Raw genomic sequence first — 18,716 nt, forward strand, 5'->3', positions numbered from 1 at the left:
AAACAAAGATACAAAAGAAAATACCAAACTACCAAACCACTGATATGTCCAATACACAAAAAAGGGAGTAAGCTTTGCTGCGAAAATTACAGAGGGATAGCTCTAATAAACATATGTTACAAAATACTAGCGAATATTCTCCGTTCCATACTGAATAGGTACGCCAATCAGATGATAAGGGGATACCAAGCTGGCTTCAGAAATAATAACGGATCAGATATTCTCATTAAAGGAAATACAAACTATGTTCTACAAATATAAACTTCTGATTCATGATGACTTTATCATTCTGGTAAAGGAATTAAATCAGTGACTGCTTTGTTTTGTGCTTTCTCTTCATGCCTGTCGCCGCTTTCCATACCTCTATTGACTGAACTCTTCCCATAGTACATTTCACGAATTTGCAACATTTTGGATTAGGGATGAACGCTGGATAAACGGTTCGCTGTACTGAGAGAGTTAATAGCAAATTCTTACAATATTTGAAGCACTGTCGAAGACAAGTAAAAATACGGTTTTAACTGATAATGTATTTTACATTTATTTAGAGAGATACCCAATTATTAGTGCAAAGATAGAAGAAAATTACAAATTCCATTATTTCTAAATTGTAGCATTAAGTATTTACTAATAAAATAATAATTGCCACAATTAAAGGTTAAAATAAGTTTATATATATATATATATATATATATATATATATATATATATTTAAATACAAATTTTGCATTTGTATGATGTAATTACTTAATTTTATTTATAAAGAAAAAAAAATCATTTAGATCTTATTAAAATATTCAGGTCCAAAAATCAATAATAATATTCAAAAATGATATATTGTAAATTTAATAAAAACGTAAATATTCAAAAACTCAAAAACTATACAAAAATTCAATATTAAAAAAAAATTCAAAATATATATTAGAAAATTCAAAAATTCGATACTAACTCAATTCAGGAATTTTTTGATAAACATGTCATAAGATTTACTTACATGCTACACTTGTGTTTTTTTTACCATTTCCTTAATTTTTCGACTACCGGTGGGCTTCTGGTTGATTGGTTCTCCATCGATGGAGAATCAACTCCAGTTGTTCTCAGAATTTCGATCATCTTTTGATGGTTAACGCAGTCAATTGCTTTTCGATAGTCAATAAAACATGCATATACATCTACATTCATGTCTCTGCATCGTTGCGTTAACAAATTTAAAGCAAAAAGAGCCTCTCGTGTTCCCAATCCGTTTCGAAATCCGAATTGAGTGTCACTCATCTAGAACTCCCACTTCTTGTAAATTCGTGTATGGATAATTCTGAGAAAAGTTTTAAGGACATGAGACATCAAGCTTAATATTCGATAATCATCGTATTATGAGGAATTCGATTTTTTTGGTAATGCTACGAATGTTGATTTTAGCCAGTGTGTTGGTATTTTACCTGTGTCATATATCTTATTCAATAGTGCTGTTATTAAGTCTAGGCTTTTACTTTCGTTATCTGCAATTAGTTTTAGTATCTCGACATTGATATCGTCTGGATCGGTAGCTTTTCCATCTTTCTGAGATTTTACTGTGAGAATCACTTCTTCTTTGGTTATTTCTGGGCCTTTTTCCTTTATTCGATTATCTGTGGATGGTGGAGAACAAGGTCTATCGTCGTCAAAAAGAGTTTATATGTATTATTTCCATCTCTCTAGTTTGTCTTCTGTACCCATATCATAGACCCATATTTATTTCGTTATTATTATTTTTCAATATTGTTGCTTGTCTCTTTTTGTATCTACCTGTCATTTCTTCTACTTTTCTAATGAATATTAAAGGTGTCGTATTTTTCCTGAAGTTGTTCGATTTCTGGGCATTTTGTTGACATCCAGTTTTTTTTCGCCTCCCTACACTTTTTTCTAATGATTTTGTTGATTGGCTTGTATTCTATTGGTCTTGTTTTATGTTTTCGTCTAACGTCCATGAGGTCCATGATCTCTTGCGTTATCCATTTTTATTTTTTTTTCGTGTTTTATGAACCCGATGTCTTCTTCTTGTATCTTTGTTATTTTTGTTTTTAGAGCAGTCCATGTTACTTCAATGTCTGTCTGTACCAAGTTTTCGATCGTTTTTATTTCTTCCTCAAGCTTGATACTTATTTCTTTTTTCTGTTTAGGGTTCCTTGTTTGTGAGATGTCTATTTTTCTTGTCACTGTTTTTATTTTGACTTTTAGAAATCTTTTTAATCTAAAATCCATTATAACTGGATTGTGATCGCTATGTATATCAGCTCCAGGATATGTTTTCGTAGATTGTATGTACTTCTTAAAGGTGTTATTGAGCAAAATGAAGTCAATTCGATTTCTAACAATTCTGTCTTTTCTGATTGTCTAGATTGGTCTATATTGAACCAGTGGTTGTGATTTGTTACAAACGTATTATTTTTTCCAGTGTCGGATTGAACAGTATACAGGAGAGAGTGTATCCCTGGCACAGCCCGTTATTTGTTTTAAATGGTTCAGACAGTTCCCCCTGAATTCGTACTCTACATTCAACTTTTTCAATAGTTAGTTTTGTTAAATTTACCAACTGATTTGGTATTACTAGCTCTTTCATTGCTTTGAACATTTCTCTTCTATTCACAGAGCCGTAGGCTGCTTTGTAGTCTATAAGCGATGAGTATCAATGCCATATTCCAGTGTTTCTTCCAAAATTTGTTTCAGGGTTGTAATCTGATGAATTGTCGATTTACCACCTTTGAAACCAGCTTATTGGTATTTTCCTACTATCCGTTCTGCATATGGTGCCATACAATGTCATAATACTGTGGAAAATATTTTATACGCTGCATTTAAAAGCGTAATTCCTCTGTCGTTAGAGCATTCAAAGATATTTTTTTTTATGTATGGTGCAAAGTATTCCAATCATTGGGAAGGGGTTTCTATTTCTTATTTCTTTTATAAGCTGCTGTACTGTGCTGTGCTTTCTTATCTATTCCGGGTGATTTGTTTCTGGCTAGTTTTTTAATTGAATCTTTAACCAAACTAAAATAAAAATATATTATTATAATTTATAAATACCAGCCAAGGCATATTTTTTCTTTCATTCGTTTTTATTTCGAAAAATATCATTTTTGTAACTTATATTAATAATTCCGACTTAAAGTTGTAATTGTATTGTAATTATTGTAACAATGTTAATTGTAATTAACATTGTATTCTTTAAATTTATCCCCTTTCCTTTTTTAAAAATCATTTTGGTTTCATGTTATTACCGAAAGACCTTAAGCAGCCGCCATTTCCCCACTTTACCCTAATATGAGGAAACGTGACTACAACTAAAGAATTTACATTAATAATATGAAGTTGGCATCAGATTATCTTTATCCAACCAGTAGACACAGTGAAGATCAGAACATTAGTTTTATTTATTTGGGACAGAAAATATTATTGTTTTTTTTAGAACAGTTTATTAAGAAATGTGTTTTTTTATTGAATCATTTTTCATATCTAATCTACACGATAAAGCTTATCAAATAATCTATGGGGAAATATTGATGTTTGTATCTTTTTAGTTCTCATTTAGCACTAGTAAAATCAAACTTTTATAATGGGTTCGGCGAATACTATTAACGATCCCGTTGAATCATCTGGTTCAAATTTCTTTTTTATTAAATTTCGGGATAGCGATCTCACGCCAGAGGTCATCAGGCTGTTACCAAAAAAGTTTTTATTGCAGTTATCTGCACGACAGTTATCAAAAAACTGGCAATATATTCCTAAGGAATTACAAGAAGATAGAGAAATACTCGAAAACCTGCCGTGCTACGAGCATTACAACCGACCGGAAAGTTTTATTCATATAGACGGACCAGCTCCTTCTAAAGCGAAATGTTACGCCTGTAAGAAGTCTGTAAATTGATCCAGTTCCAACCATATATCCTATTGAAAGGGTAATTAATAATTTCTATTTGTAAGAGAATATATATTGTAAATAATTTTTATATTTTATATATAATTTGTTTAATGTATTATTATAATGTAGAAGATATATGCAGTGTTTATTGCAATATAGATAAAAGTAGGTACTTCTGATAAATATGGTTTTAATTTAAAATTATGTGTTTTATCTGTGATATGTGTTTATTATGTAGGTAGATTATTCCAATAAAGATTTTTTTACTTGTATTTCCTTAGGGAAGTCCGTTTTGAGGATGGTAACATTTGAAATAATTTTTACTGCGAGTAAATGACTTGTTACTTCTGTTCTATATAAAATACTTCACATGAAAAAATATGTGTTTTAAAAGGAGTGTGGCGGGGTTGTATATAAAGAATTTTTCAGGGTGCACTTTTTTGAGTTTAAAACAAAATTGATACTACTATAGATTGTCAATGTGACTAGTCTGTACAGGGTAAATGCACAACATCGATGCCATACTTCTTTGCAAACTTGTATTAAAATAAACGTCACTTCTTGCTACTTGGCCTAATCCATCTTTTGTGTTGAAGGTAGCTCAAGTACTAATGCTCACTAACGACCCTGCCTGACTTCCTTCGCTCAGTGGTTCTCAAACAAATAATATTTGCTACAACATACTTGGGTTAAATTAAAATAAAATAGAAATTAAGAAATGCCTTTTATTTATGTCACACAAGCAGTTTGTTTTTAATTCTACAGTATGTACTAGCGATTCAAACCATTTGTTTATAGATTTAAATAAAATCGAATAAAATAAAACTAAAATATACAGAAACATTTTATTTCTGTATTGTTCCGTTCAAAAGTTAAGCGGGGAAGGACTTTTAAAAACCGCACTGTATATGTTGGCCGTAACAAAACGTAGAAATATCCGAAAATAAAACTAATAAATAAGTTGAAAATAAAAGAAGTCATTGTATTTAATTTCGTGTGTAAGTAATCGTAATTGTACACCATTATATTTAGTCCCTTTTTCTGTCAATCGCTGTCACATTTAGTTTCTGCTTCACTATCGTCATCATCATTATTATCGTTACTGCCATCACTATCTCCGTTATTATATTTATAATAATTGGTTTATTAGATATACATCCAACAAATTGTCAATTTCCCACTTTTTTTTCTCTTGCTATTACGTGGTTTACGTAGTTTTTCCTAAATTTCGCACTTTAGTTTCTTTAAAATTCGCGTTGTGTCCAGCTATATACCGTTTCACTTCACTCCAAACCATTTCGATGGGATTGAGTTCACAGTGATAGGGTGACAGAAGCCATTCTTGAATATCATTTTTTACTGTTGAACTGGTAAGAATTTGTTCTGACTTTCTGCTGTGATAGGAGGCATTGTCCATTACCACAACAGTTTTTTCTGGCAAATTTAGCATTAAGTTATTTTCGGACGAATCTTCGAAGGTCGATCCATCCATTTCGTCGTGGTAGTCCTGAGTGTTTTTCTTTGTAGATCCTGCGTTCAATAAAATGAACCCTGCACCACGAGCTTTTAATTCCTGTCAGACCACGAACAAAAGCATCGCGATGAGATGTAATTGTTTTATCAACCAATTCTTTTTTCACACTGTGCTCGATATTTACCCATGATTCATCCAAATACACTATGTTGTATCCTTCTGCACGGTATTTACGAATTGAGCGTTAATAACGATGACGCCACGGTATTCCTTTGCTCTCTAACAATTCTGTACACAGAAGCTTCACCTACTCCACAAGAAAAAGCTGTCTGTTTCACTAATTGCGATACCAAAGCTTTCGGATGCGATTCTATTGTCGATATATAAACATTATAAATAACACTTTTTTCCGTTCTACTAAATCAACGTATTTTTGATCCCTTTTATTAATTAATTACATTAATTATATACACAAATAGTTCATTTATATTTTATATACCATATTTTATTTTATGGTTCTAAAGAAAACTGAGATGTGGTAAAGTAAGTGGTAGATCACTATAAATCAAATAGCAATAATTTCATTTGAGCCATATAAATCACCGGGTCCGGACGGGATTCATCCAATATTTCTCCAAAAAGAAAATGACCTGTATAAAAAATTATGCATGATATTATAGGCCAGCTTAGATTTGGGATACAAACCAAAAGCATGGGAACAGCCAAGATACATCAGGAACAAAATGCATATAGAGCAGGGTTTTCTACAGCAAGCCAGATATATAATGCAATAGGTCGTAGTTATACGAACTTGGTCAAGTAAAGTATTTTGGGGTAATATTAAGTCTCAAGGTTCACTGGGAATCAGCAGATAAATCCAATAACCAAGAGAGTGGTGACTACGTTAGTAGTAACCAGACGCACTCATGGAAAATTTGATGAAAAACATGAAAAGAGGAGATGGTTGGATTTATAAATTTGCCATTCTCAAACGCATGATTCAATGTTACATTTGGTTAGTTTCCTTATATGTTTTCGAAGCATGGATCTTAAAAGAAGCTACTATTAACTTCTTAGAGGCTTTTGAAATATGGTTGTATAGACGAACAATAAAAATACCGTGGACAGCAGCTAAAATAAGCAGGTCTCAACAGAGCTAATCTTGTAATAGACAATACAACGATTGAGCGTGTGTCCTGTTATAAATATCTAGGTGCTTGGATCACAGACGATACTGATCAAACAAAAGAGATTAGAGGTAGAATAGAAATCGCTAGATCAGTCTTTAATAGAATGCGCAGACTCTTTTGCAATCGTGATATCAATATAAAGTTACGAATACGAATGCTGCGGTGTTATGTCTTTTCTACCCTGTTGTATGGAGTAGAGGCTTGGACACTAAAACAGTTGACCACAAAAAACATCGAAGCTTTCGAGATGTGGTGCTATAGGCGCATTCTCAGAATATCATGGATGGACCGCGTCACTAACACGCAAGTACTCCAAACTTTAGACAAAAGATGTGAAATTCTAAATGAGATAAAAACTAGAAAGATGGAATACTTGGGGCACATTGTGAGAGGTGAAAAGTACGAACTTTTAAGAAATATCATGCAGGGCAAAAGAAGTGTGGGAAGAAGAAAAATATCGTGGCTTCGTAATCTACGTGAATGGTTCGGGTGTAGTTCGATTGAACTTTTTAGGCGCGCTGCTAACAAAATCGCAGTGGCCATGATGATTTCCAATCTCCGCTAGGAGTGGCACGAGAAGAAGAAGAACAGAGCAGACGCTACTCGTGAGTTGATTGACAGACTTTTACTCCTTTAAGTCTGAGCAAAAAATCCACACCGACAAAAAGTAAATAATTCTATACTATAAAAGGGTACATATAAAAAACACGACAGAGTTAATATTTCTTTAATAAATTAGAAAATTTAAAAAAAGTGAAACATATTATTATATCACAATTGTAAGGCTGTTAGCTTTCTTTTACATCTACTTCTTTAACAGTCTGAACTTCAGCTTTAGATATTTGTTCTAAAAATATGATTAACCTAAAACATGATATGGAATATAGACACGCACTGAAAAATTTTGATAAAGAGATAATGCTAAAAATTAATAAAACTATTAAAATACAACATCTCTAAACTTATAAATATTTTTATTCTTTTTTTCTACTTTCGGGTTATTATTCATATACTACTATAGACTAGCAAATAAAAAATTAAATTAGTCATCCAAAATCACGCGCCCTAAGTGGTTAATATTAAAGAGGGTTCTTTTTAATATTGGTATAACTCGTGGTTGAATCTTATTCTCCACATACCATTGTCGCAAATTGGTCTCAATATCCTTCCCAATACCTTTCTTTCAAAAGTATATATTGATATGATACTGTATATGTTATGATACTATATTCTCGTACTACATTTATAGTGTCCTAAGGTATATAGATGTTTCTTTTGTTTCACTAATGAAACTGATATATACTGTTATATAATATTGTTACGTTTTTTGTGTGTTCAGAGAATAAGTTAAGAACGTTTGGTTTACTAACTTTATTTTAACTCCAAAAAAATCTCGAAATTACAAATATGATAAATTCTAATTACATTAATAATTATCGCTTACAATTCACACGGATATCGCTTACAAAACGGTTCGTCAATACTGATAATCAAATTATATAGGATGTGCCAAAAGAAGTGAAATGGTTGAATATTTCGCGGAAATTACATCTCAATTACAATAAAAAAACTCATTCAATATTTTTCAAAAATCTATCGAATGACACTAAACACGACCCACCAGTCCCACCAGACTGTGTCTTCATCTTCAGCTAATATAGCTTCTACTTCATTTAATACAACCCAAGAAACTGAACCGAACTCGACTCTTGAAATACCTTCGACATCAAAAAGTTCTTTTATTCGTAAAACGTCTTATCTTGGACACATATTTAGACACGACAGGTATAACTTCCTTCAGCTTATTATAGAAGGGAAAATAGAAGGCAGACGCGCCCCGGGTAGACGACAAATGACCTGGCTGCGCAACATCAAAGATTGGACAGGATTAGACTTTCAAAGGTTAATAAGGAAAGCCCATAATAGGGAAGACTTTGCAGAGGTCATCGCCAACCTTCGCTAAGAAGACGGCACCTAAAGAAGAAGCACAAAAAGCCTGTAAAATGGATCATCCCAGAAAAAAGACCAAGCCAGGTGAAAGTGATTCAGAAACGGATTCCGAAAGTTTAGAGTTGGCAGTCTCTTCAGATGATGAATTAAGTTCTCCTATGATGCAGGAACAAAAGCATGACTCAGAATCTTATGCAAATGGTGAAAATACTGAAATTTTAAAAGACTCTTTTGTGTTAGTGAAATTTGAGAAGAACATTCATTATGTAGCCAAAATTTTGGAAATTGTAAATTCTCATGAATAGAGAGATTTGGGAGTACATCATTTAAACTATGCGTAAATACATACTGTCCTTGAGCAATGCGTTTGATAAACTTCAGAAAATCAGAGTAAAGATAAAACAAATGTAGTATCAAGCACATATCTCAAATCACCAGTAGGAAAATCCAATGTTTTCTTTATATCATCAATAAATCAATTTAGCAAACAATCTGCTTTCACAACACCTCATAGCACTAATACTTATCACTTTGCAAGTGATGCCGCTTTGCCCGTGTCTCCCTTAATCGATCTTTTATGTGTCTGAATTGTCAATATATATAGTCAGATAAAATTAAATTATTAGAAGAATTTTTTACCAAATAACAAAAAACACTATCTGTTTAATTTATTAATGTTTTGTAGTTTGAGAACGATTTCCGAAGGGGAAATCAAAACATAAAATACACTTATTTTAAAGTAAAATTGGGGCTTATTCTCAATTAAAATAGTAAATTGCATTAAGATCTCAGAAGAAAATAGCTTCAGAACAATATTAAAAATTAACGTCAAATCATATTATTCATAATAGTTTCTACTGAATCACATGAATAACTATGTTAGCATGTAAGAAGAATTAGTATTTATGTTCTCAAATATGCAGGAACGATTAATGCTGAGTTATCTCAAAGAAGAAGTTTCGTTGACACTTTTAAGCAATAAGTTGTGCTTATGGAATTAGATATATTGGGTAAAATATATTGAATTTGTGGAGTTTAAAAGAAGGATAAATAAATACTTACATTACTAAAGCAATGGTTACTGTCAATAGAGAAATGGATATCAGGTTATATAACGCAGAATTGATGTAGATCGTACTGTTATACACTACTGTATAGACAGGCGTTAAACTAGCAGCTGCCAGAGCTCCACCTCCTACTACCATTGCAAATATCTTACCAACTTCATCGGATGGTACTAAGCGGGATATATTAGCTCGCAGCATGGGAGCGACCAGTCCTATCAAGCACCTTGACCCACCGGCTAAAAAAAGGTTTGTTAAATATAGAGGTAAGTACAGTAAGACAAGCGAGAAGTGGCTTGTTGCATGTTGATCAAAATTTATATTACTGAACGATTTCCTAACGTTAAATCCATGGCAGTGTTGTCAATTCATTAAATTAAATTATTTTTTCCGTCGACCGTCCATTTATGATCAATTTTAACACCGTCAAAATAATTGATTAATGACCCCTATTAATGAATGATTTTCTATTAATGAACTATTTCATTATAGGCAACACAAAATACATTGCTTTGTGGTAGACCTGTGGTATAGGCAACCAAACATATACCTATTTATATTCCCACTAAAAAATTTAAAATGAAGTAGCCGCTGTTAGTACTATCTGTCATTGTATGTCATTATTTACTTTATTGTTTAAAATTCTGTGTATTTGAAAAATAAAAAGATGGATATTAAGGAAGAGTTTTATTTAACTCCACCAGAAGTGGCAGAAACTGCAAATGAAATATCTTTAAGTTTTACTGCCTGAAAAAAGCAGAGTGTTGTACGAAAAATTATACGCTGAATTTATTGCATGGTGTAACGAGAGAAAAATAATACGATATTCAGAATCTGTATTGTTGACATATTTTTCAAAAATTGTCGAAAAAGGACTAATAGCAAGTTTGTGGCCCAAATATTCGATGGTAAAATCAACCTTAAGTTTAAAATCAAACATTGATATATCCAAATTTAATAAGTTAATTATGTTTATCAAGATAAAAAGAACAGGTTATGTACCAAAGAAATCAAAAACACTCGAAAAAGAACAAGTCCAGAATTTCATCTCTGATGCTCCTAACGACGTGTTTCTAATGATAAAGGTAAACCAGCAAATTAAGTTTATATATTTAATACTCGTATTTCATAACATTTCATTTTGTAGGTTGCATTGATTTTCGGAGTGGCTGGTGCGTTAAGAAAGCACGAACTATTCAAATTAGAAATAAATAACGTTCAAGACTTGGGGTCAAAGTTTCTTGTCACAATAAAAGTATCAAAAACACACACACAAATAGAATATTTACCATAGTAGATAATGAAGTAAATACCATTCTCAATGCGATCAAAAACTATATTTCTTTAAGACCGTCACACCACATAAACGATTTTTCATTGTTTACAAAAATAACAAATGTTCCACAGAGCCAGTTGGCATAAATACGTTTTCCAAAATTCCTTCAGTTATTGCTAAATTCTTAAAATTAGAGCACTTACTTGCATCTCTACATTGGGCATTGTTTTAGACGTTCCTCTGCCTCAATACTGTGTGACAGTTGTGTAGATTTTTCAGCTATTAAAAGACTAGGTGGCTGGAAATCGACGGCTGTAGCAGAAGGTTATAAAGATAATTCTATGCAGAATCAACTTGAGACGGCTGAAAAACTCTTGGGACAAAATACCACTAAACCTTGTCAAAGTACTTCCTTCAGCACCACCGCTTCTTCTTCTATCACAGAATTTACAGAGGTCCAAGAAGACTTAAATATAAATTTGTCAAAATGCTACACAGCAGATTTATCAATACCTTCCTTTAATTTCAGTTATTGTACTATTTCGAATATTAATGTTTACAATAATAAAACTACCACTAAGGAAAATTAAACTTTGAATAAAGTTAATGAAAGCTGAAAAAATTGTTGTTTATCGTTAAGTAAATAAAAATTTAAACTAAGATATCTTTATTTCTGAAAAGGACGGTCGACGGAAAAGTTTTGTAACGAACTCGTGAATTAAAATGGCGGTTAACAATCTCGAACATTAACGCGCTCGCTCCACTCACGCGTTAAAATATCTCAATTGTTAATCGCCCTTATTAATACACTTGTTGGTTAAACAACTATTAATGTGTTCACGTTTACTACAGAAGAAGCTAATTCAGATTCAAGCTAATTGAAAAGTACAAGAGCGTATCTAATTTAACGGGTAATTAATTTAATAATAAATTAAACAAAATGCATCATTATTAAACATTAATATATATTTAATATTATTTAATTTATAATTTGCTATATTAATTATTATTTTTACCTCTTACAAGCAATAAATGCTACTTTTATTTTAAATGACAAATTATTTTCCAAATTTAGACAATTATAATTAGACAGTATTTGCAGACGTGAGTCTTAAATAGCTCAAAAAATAGCCAATTTCGCAGCGTTGGCAAATTAAATGCTAAGTAAGCAATAATAATTGGATAACTCATAACAGAAGTATAGTTGTTACGTTTTGGGAAGTACCTTAGCTGGGGAATCGCTCTAGCGGCGATTGCTGAATTAGATGTTGAAAAGTTGGCACACACACGATGCTTCGTTTCCACTCCTCCTTACAGCCCTCCTTAGCTACTGTTTTTCCGACGTCGCTGAGCGAAATATTCATACCACTGAGTTCTTCAACGATATAAACAGGAGAGACATCTGCACACATTTATGTATCAAATGATCAAAAGCTCCTTCATTCGCAGTTACCTCGTACAATTTATATCACTGTTCAGAAGTGCTTTTACCGGCAAATAATGTGTGTACAATATTTTCCGTCCTTTTAGCAGAAAAACCCATTTTTTCTGTGGTAGACTGTAAAATATACCTATGTTCTCTGCGATTCAGTGTCAATAAGTGCCCTTACTTGTTTAGTACTATGTGCACTGCTTACGTTTATTTACAGTTTGTAAAAAACCTGTGTACTGTTCAAATTAACAAGCATCTGATGCTCAGTTCTATTTTCTTCCGAGCGGCTAATTCCTAAGGTCGATGTATCAATAATAGACGAATCAGTACACATTTTAATTTTACATTTTTCTTAGAAACAAGGCTATTGGACATAATTTTATTTTCAGTCGGCAAATTAAACCTTCCGTTGCAAAACCAATTTTTTGTTATTTTGAACTTTACTCTGTAAAAAGCTTATTAGCCCACTCAATCTTGTTTATAAAGTTGTAACTTCTACAGCATCTTCCATATTTTCCATGAATACGAAAACATCATTCCCACGCACTTTCCACTTCATTAAGCTCTTTGTAATTTACTTCCTAAGCGTAAAAGTTCCCATTGCACGCTAATTTGCTGCCAGAGACGAGTGTCCACCAGTTAAGCTAACAAACTATCCAAAACATTAGCAGCTTTTATAAATGCACTACGAAGCACAGTCTAGTCAACCTCGGCCGAGCCTCGCGGCAACCAAAATTATCCGTCAGAAAAAATTTTACACTACAATAAGCGAAAACAATTAACTTTTCACAACAATTCAGTTGGCTTGGTTCGTTCTCAGTAAATACCCATCAAAACATGGGTGTGAAGAGTGAGGTACTTACCAATATACATAATTGTATCGTTGGTTGCAATAAACTGCAAAACGAAGCAACTTAACATCGAAATCAACCCTATAAAGGCAAGTATGGAATCCGGAACATGAAATTTCCTTTGAAGAATATAAGTTCCAGTCATCGTACCAGCAACCCAAATTAAGCTACAAATACTATTATAAATATTGTACTTTGTAAAGGTCCAGTTCAGTTTTCCTCGAAGGAATATATATCGCGTAGATGTATCTGCATGTGTGATGGAGATGTAAATTATGATAGAGATAATTGTTAGGACTATTATCGATCTGTCATAATTTTCCCGTTTTTTAATGGTAGTTTGAATAATTTCTTTAAATAACTTTAACTGAATTAGTTTTTCTTTTTTAGCCTGAAATATATACGAAAATAGTGTAAGTAAAACCGAAATAAACCTAAAATACCTAATTTTAATGTAATTTGGAATTTTTGTTCTACAATATTTTAGGTATTTATACATACCTAATGTGGAAAATTAATGTTTTATTAACATTTTATTTACAAATCGAAAGTCCATATTATTATCTCATCAAAGATTTTGTTCCCTTAAAGAAGGTGGCAATAAACTTAGTGTAACAAAGTTATCGGTCCAGGAAAATAAAGTTTTAAGATATTCATTCACTGTTTTAGTAAAAGACATTTAACGCATAGTTCTACTGGCAATGGTGCTGATATTATTCGGTGTAAGTAGAAACTTATTAATTTCTCTATTTTCATTCTATAATTCTTGCCGGTACAAGCAATCCCCACACTTATTGGCCAACGGCTCCGGGTGGATGAGCTGACAAGTTTCTACCTTTTTGTCTTGAGATTGGTAAATCGGTCTCGAAGGTGGAGGAACCCATTAACAACAATCAACTCCATAAAAATGCAGGCGATAACGGCGAACCTCTGTATTAAACACTCGTAGAGTATCCCTAGTACCATTATCATGACTACGACAAATCGTAGAAACGATATTAAATACTAATGATGGAATTTGGATATCAAAATCCGACAGAGAAGGACAAATACAAGACGGCAAGGCTTTCTCGGTCGACAACAGACGAAATCCTCGCCAATCTAGTGTAAAGAAAACTGCAAATAGAATGTTAAAACATTATACCAGGCAGGCAAGACGCATAATGCAATCAATGATATGGATAAACTATCAATAGATATAATGTGAATAAGCGAAATGAATTTGGACGAAACTCTGGACAAAATGGAATAGGTATAATCGTAAATCAAGAAACTGCCAAACACGTTAAACACTTTGTAACGGTATCGGAAATTATACTCATCCTTCAACTTAATACCCACCTAATTACAACTAACGTTATTCAAGTATATGCCCCTACAGCTGACAAACCAGACAACATAAGTGAAGCATTCTATAATGCAAGGTCGCAAAGTTTTTATTAATAGAAGATTTCGTAACAGCATAACATCAGTCAAGATATACCCAGGAGCCGATATAAAGTCAGACCATAACCCACTGATTAGTAAAATTAGGCTCAGGCTAAAAATATTCGATGTAGTGTCAACCCAAAATAGAACATTGGGCTAATTAAAGACCAACACTAAGAACTGGCCAGTATGTTGGCTCTCTTGGGGATACTATGTTTAGGTTATCTATTAGTATTTATACAGTTACGGCCTTTGGTATCATTAAGTCTAGAGCCCACATTAGATGTTTTGAATTGTAGTCTCCGCCACAAATAAACCTAGGTCCAAGTGTATCAAAAAATATTTTAAATTCTGGCTGTTTAATTGAGTGTTTTGGTGAACAATATATAGCTGAAAAAGTTATAAATCCTGTCCAATCATCTACAACTATATTCGTGGCTTGATAATAATAATAGTCTCCCGTTTTATACCGCTTCGCGGCTTTGGGAGTATAGCAGGGTAGTCTGCTATATCTAGGGCCTACGGTATACAAGGAAGGTAACATGCCCAGTGCTACGCTTCAACCGCCTATTATTACCCCTGGTTTTACCCAAGGTACTCATTTTTATTCAGGCTGAGTCGACTTGGGGCCTATAGACATTTTTAAGAATGTCTAGTTATTCTTGCCGGCGGTAGGATTCGAACTCCGGACCACCGGCATGCGAGGCAAGCATCCTACCACTTGCGCTACGCAGGTCCTTCGTGGCTTGATTATATGCTTTTTGATACTGGGTTTGTCTGGTAATGTTTGATGTTGTTTTTTGCTATAATAATGATATAAAATTGTATGAAACTTTTTTTTCGTGAAGTGTGTTTCTGAAATCAATATTATGTCTAGTTTATGATGCATGCAACTCATGTTTATGTTTTGTCAGGCCATTAGCATTCCATAGTGCAAATTTTAGAGTATTAGTCATTAGTTCATTTTTGAGACAAGTGATGTGAGTAAGTTTAGCATAGAGCCCATTTGTTCCATAAGCCCTTTCATTACATTCCTTAACTCCTGTATGTCATTTGTCTGAGTGATCATTGGAATCTTTTGTTGATTATTATTTACCGTTTGAACATATGTAGATCTTTGTGTTGTACTTATATTTGTTGGTTTTGTAGTTCGTTTAGTGATTCTTTCTATCTTAAGGTTGAAAATCTTGCTTCCTGCAATTTTTTATGTACACTGCATCGTTTGTAATTCGCTGGGTGATTATTTTTTTAGGGCAGTCAGACGTTGGGTGATTTAGAGTACATTTTACACACCTGTATTGATGATAGCAGAAATTTTTTGTGTGACTGTATCTTTGACATCTAGTACATTATACTAACTCTCTTTTTAGTCTTGGATCTTCGACATCGATTTTTGCGTTGAGTAAATATTCCAACTTATAAATTTCTTTATTATTTTCTTGCATTTTCAAGTCCACAAAAAACAGTGGTAGGGTTTTTTTGTAGTTCTTTGTCGTATATTCGTTATTTGTAGAACGATGTGTCCTGGGCTCTCTATTTCTTTATTAAATTCTTGTATATCCATAGTGGGATGAATATAATGAACCAATACGGGTTTGTCTTGCTTCTTGCGACATGTATGATATTCGGTTTTTTTCTCATCAAGTGCTTTTACTATACTGTCTTATATTTTAATTGTTTGGGCATGTACCTTGATTTGTTCTTCATTCAGTACTCTGATTAAATGTTTGTCTTCGGCTATAGTGTTTAATAGCTCGTTTAATGGTTGGATATTTTTAACACCAGCAATAAAAATCAGTGAGGGTTTCCTTTCCTGTTTTTTGCCTCTTCAGTCTCTGCTTCTTCATTAATAAATACATTAAATTTATTTGCTGTTGGTGTGTTTAGCCAATAGTTATCTATTTTGGTTGGTTTAAGTTTGAGATGTTGTTCTGGACTATTTCTCGCACGTTTTTTTTATTTTGAACTGTTTGCCATTCTTTATTATTTGTTTTAGATGTGCTGGGTGGGTGATATTGCGGTAATGTACTTTAGACTGAATAGTGGTATTGAGGTTGAGGTAGCTTCATTGACTGGTTTGGCTGGCTTGGAGCGAAATTTTTCTGGATTTGTGATGTAGGATGTGCTGCCATTTGCATTTGTTGTGAAAACTATCCTAGTTGTTGGACTGGTAAGTTTTGACCGCCGAGATTGATTTGGCTCGAAGTTGGACATTGAGAGTATGGAAATGGATCTGGATACTAATTATATCCATTGAAAATGTTGATTTACATATAAATATTAATATTAGATTTGATTTCTGGATTCCAAATAAAATCACAGCACATTTTTGACACAATCGCCCGCACTAATAATGGTAAGTATATTAAAATATTTGATTGAAAATCTAAGTAGGTACCTGTTTCGTATCACAACAGCAGATTAATTTTTATCGATTCAAATCCATTACAGCATAATTATGTTTTAATGGAAAATTAATAACAGTAATAATTATTTAGTACAAATAGGTGTTTTACGATCAAGTTTGGACAACTAATGTAACTATAAAAAATAAAGAAAAAATCGTGGATGACAAATGAGATTTTGGATATGATGCAGGAGAGATAAAAGTTCAAAGATCAGGACACGACATTATATAAAAGGCAAACCAAAAGATCAAAAGAGCAATTCGAAATAGCTAAGCACATACGGCCAAGAGAGCAATGTGAGGAAATACAGATATTGAAACATAAAGATGATTCATTTAATATGCTCAAAAATTTAATGAAGCTGCAGACTTACACAAGCTTAGAAGAGTTGGGTGTTTAACAGGCAACTAAGCAAACCACTATTAAGCCTGGAAGAGAGACTAGACACTTGGAAGAAATATGTTAAAGTAACTTTTGCAGATGGAAGGCAGAATACCAGTGAAAATACGGAATGCCAAACAGGACCCTCGATTCCATTGAAGAAGTCACGTCAGCTATTAAATAAAATAAAGATGGTAGGGTAGTAAAGGTTTCTGACATAAGACCCAAATTTTCGCAACTAAAACTTTTCGAAACTTTCTCAAAATGACACTAATACTTTTGTTTACTTTAGCATCAATAATTATGACTAATTAATGACATCACCTAAAGTTTATGATCGTAAATCTTTTATTTGTTTCGACGTGTCTAGTAGTTGTCTCTAGTTTATTTTTTGTATCAGCTGCGCTCAGTCCATATATGGTTGACGTATTTCGTTATGATACAAAACCTAAGCTTATGTCTATGCTTACCTCGTTATCTATTTTTATTTCCTTAGAATTGGAAATATTTTCTATAGATTCGGGTACAAAAAATATTGTATAAGCTATACTCATTAATACACATCCTAAACCAATGGCAAACATGGATGGATAATTTGTGGCGTAAAATATGTAAGAACTTGAAATGCTTCCCAAGAGAGATCCAGTCGCTAAGGCCACTTCAGAAAAAGCCATTCTAAAATAAAATAGGGTATTATGTTAAATATCAATAAGTTTTATGAGTTTTTAATGTTTGTAGAAATTTATTACCCCTTTTCCGGTGTTCTTAATTGACGATTCAAAAATATTGCAGAAAAGTGGATTGTAGCAGTGTGGATAAAAAAATAATTTATTGGTAGCTCAAAATACAAACACCTAAACGAGAAAAACAACGATAATAGGACGTTAAATTATATTAGAGCTTCGAAGAAGTCGATTCACACTAGTGAGCTGAAGAGGTGTTATCCACTTCCGTAAAAGATCAATAATCGCAATCAAAGTGTATAAAAAGAACAAACAGTAGATGGAACAGATTTCAGAAAGACGACCACAAAGCACCATATTCCCATCAAGTAGCATCTTCAAAGTCTACTTTGAAGCTTAATCTCAATGTCTAGTAGCGGATTGCAAACAGCATTCGGAAGTTATCTAAAGGTTTCCGTAAGCCCTGTTACTCATAAACCATTGTCACCCATAATTGGATTTCTCATTTAACCACGGGACTAGTGGCGATTCTCAGTGTAATTTTGATGGCCCTTATGGGGAAAATACTATATATTTACACACTCATGATTATCGTCGTAATTAATTATGGAATTAGGTTGGATATCTTTCAAGGTATCCTGGAGATTATCAAAATATAAGTTCACCTGCGAGTTCACTTTAACA

General features: G+C 32.8%; 1 protein-coding gene across 7 annotated transcripts in view; it reads right to left on the reverse strand.

The window, feature by feature from the left end:
* Positions 1 to 7,276: 7,276 nt before the first annotated feature.
* The window catches only part of LOC140440724 (probable peptidoglycan muropeptide transporter SLC46), a 33,071-nt gene continuing 21,631 nt past the window's right edge, over positions 7,277 to 18,716 (reverse strand). For all 7 annotated transcript variants that reach the window (XM_072531088.1, XM_072531094.1, XM_072531090.1 and 4 more), the window contains 4 exons: positions 17,820 to 18,024; positions 13,145 to 13,523; positions 9,572 to 9,812; positions 7,277 to 7,423 (listed from right to left, as the gene is read on the reverse strand). In XM_072531088.1, the coding sequence (XP_072387189.1) occupies positions 7,348 to 7,423; positions 9,572 to 9,812; positions 13,145 to 13,523; positions 17,820 to 18,024 (901 nt within the window). In that variant the 3' untranslated portion in view covers positions 7,277 to 7,347. The remainder of the gene's footprint in view (positions 7,424 to 9,571; positions 9,813 to 13,144; positions 13,524 to 17,819; positions 18,025 to 18,716) is intronic.

This window comes from Diabrotica undecimpunctata, chromosome 5, assembly GCF_040954645.1.
Source record: "Diabrotica undecimpunctata isolate CICGRU chromosome 5, icDiaUnde3, whole genome shotgun sequence".
Taxonomy (NCBI): Eukaryota; Metazoa; Arthropoda; class Insecta; order Coleoptera; family Chrysomelidae; genus Diabrotica; species Diabrotica undecimpunctata.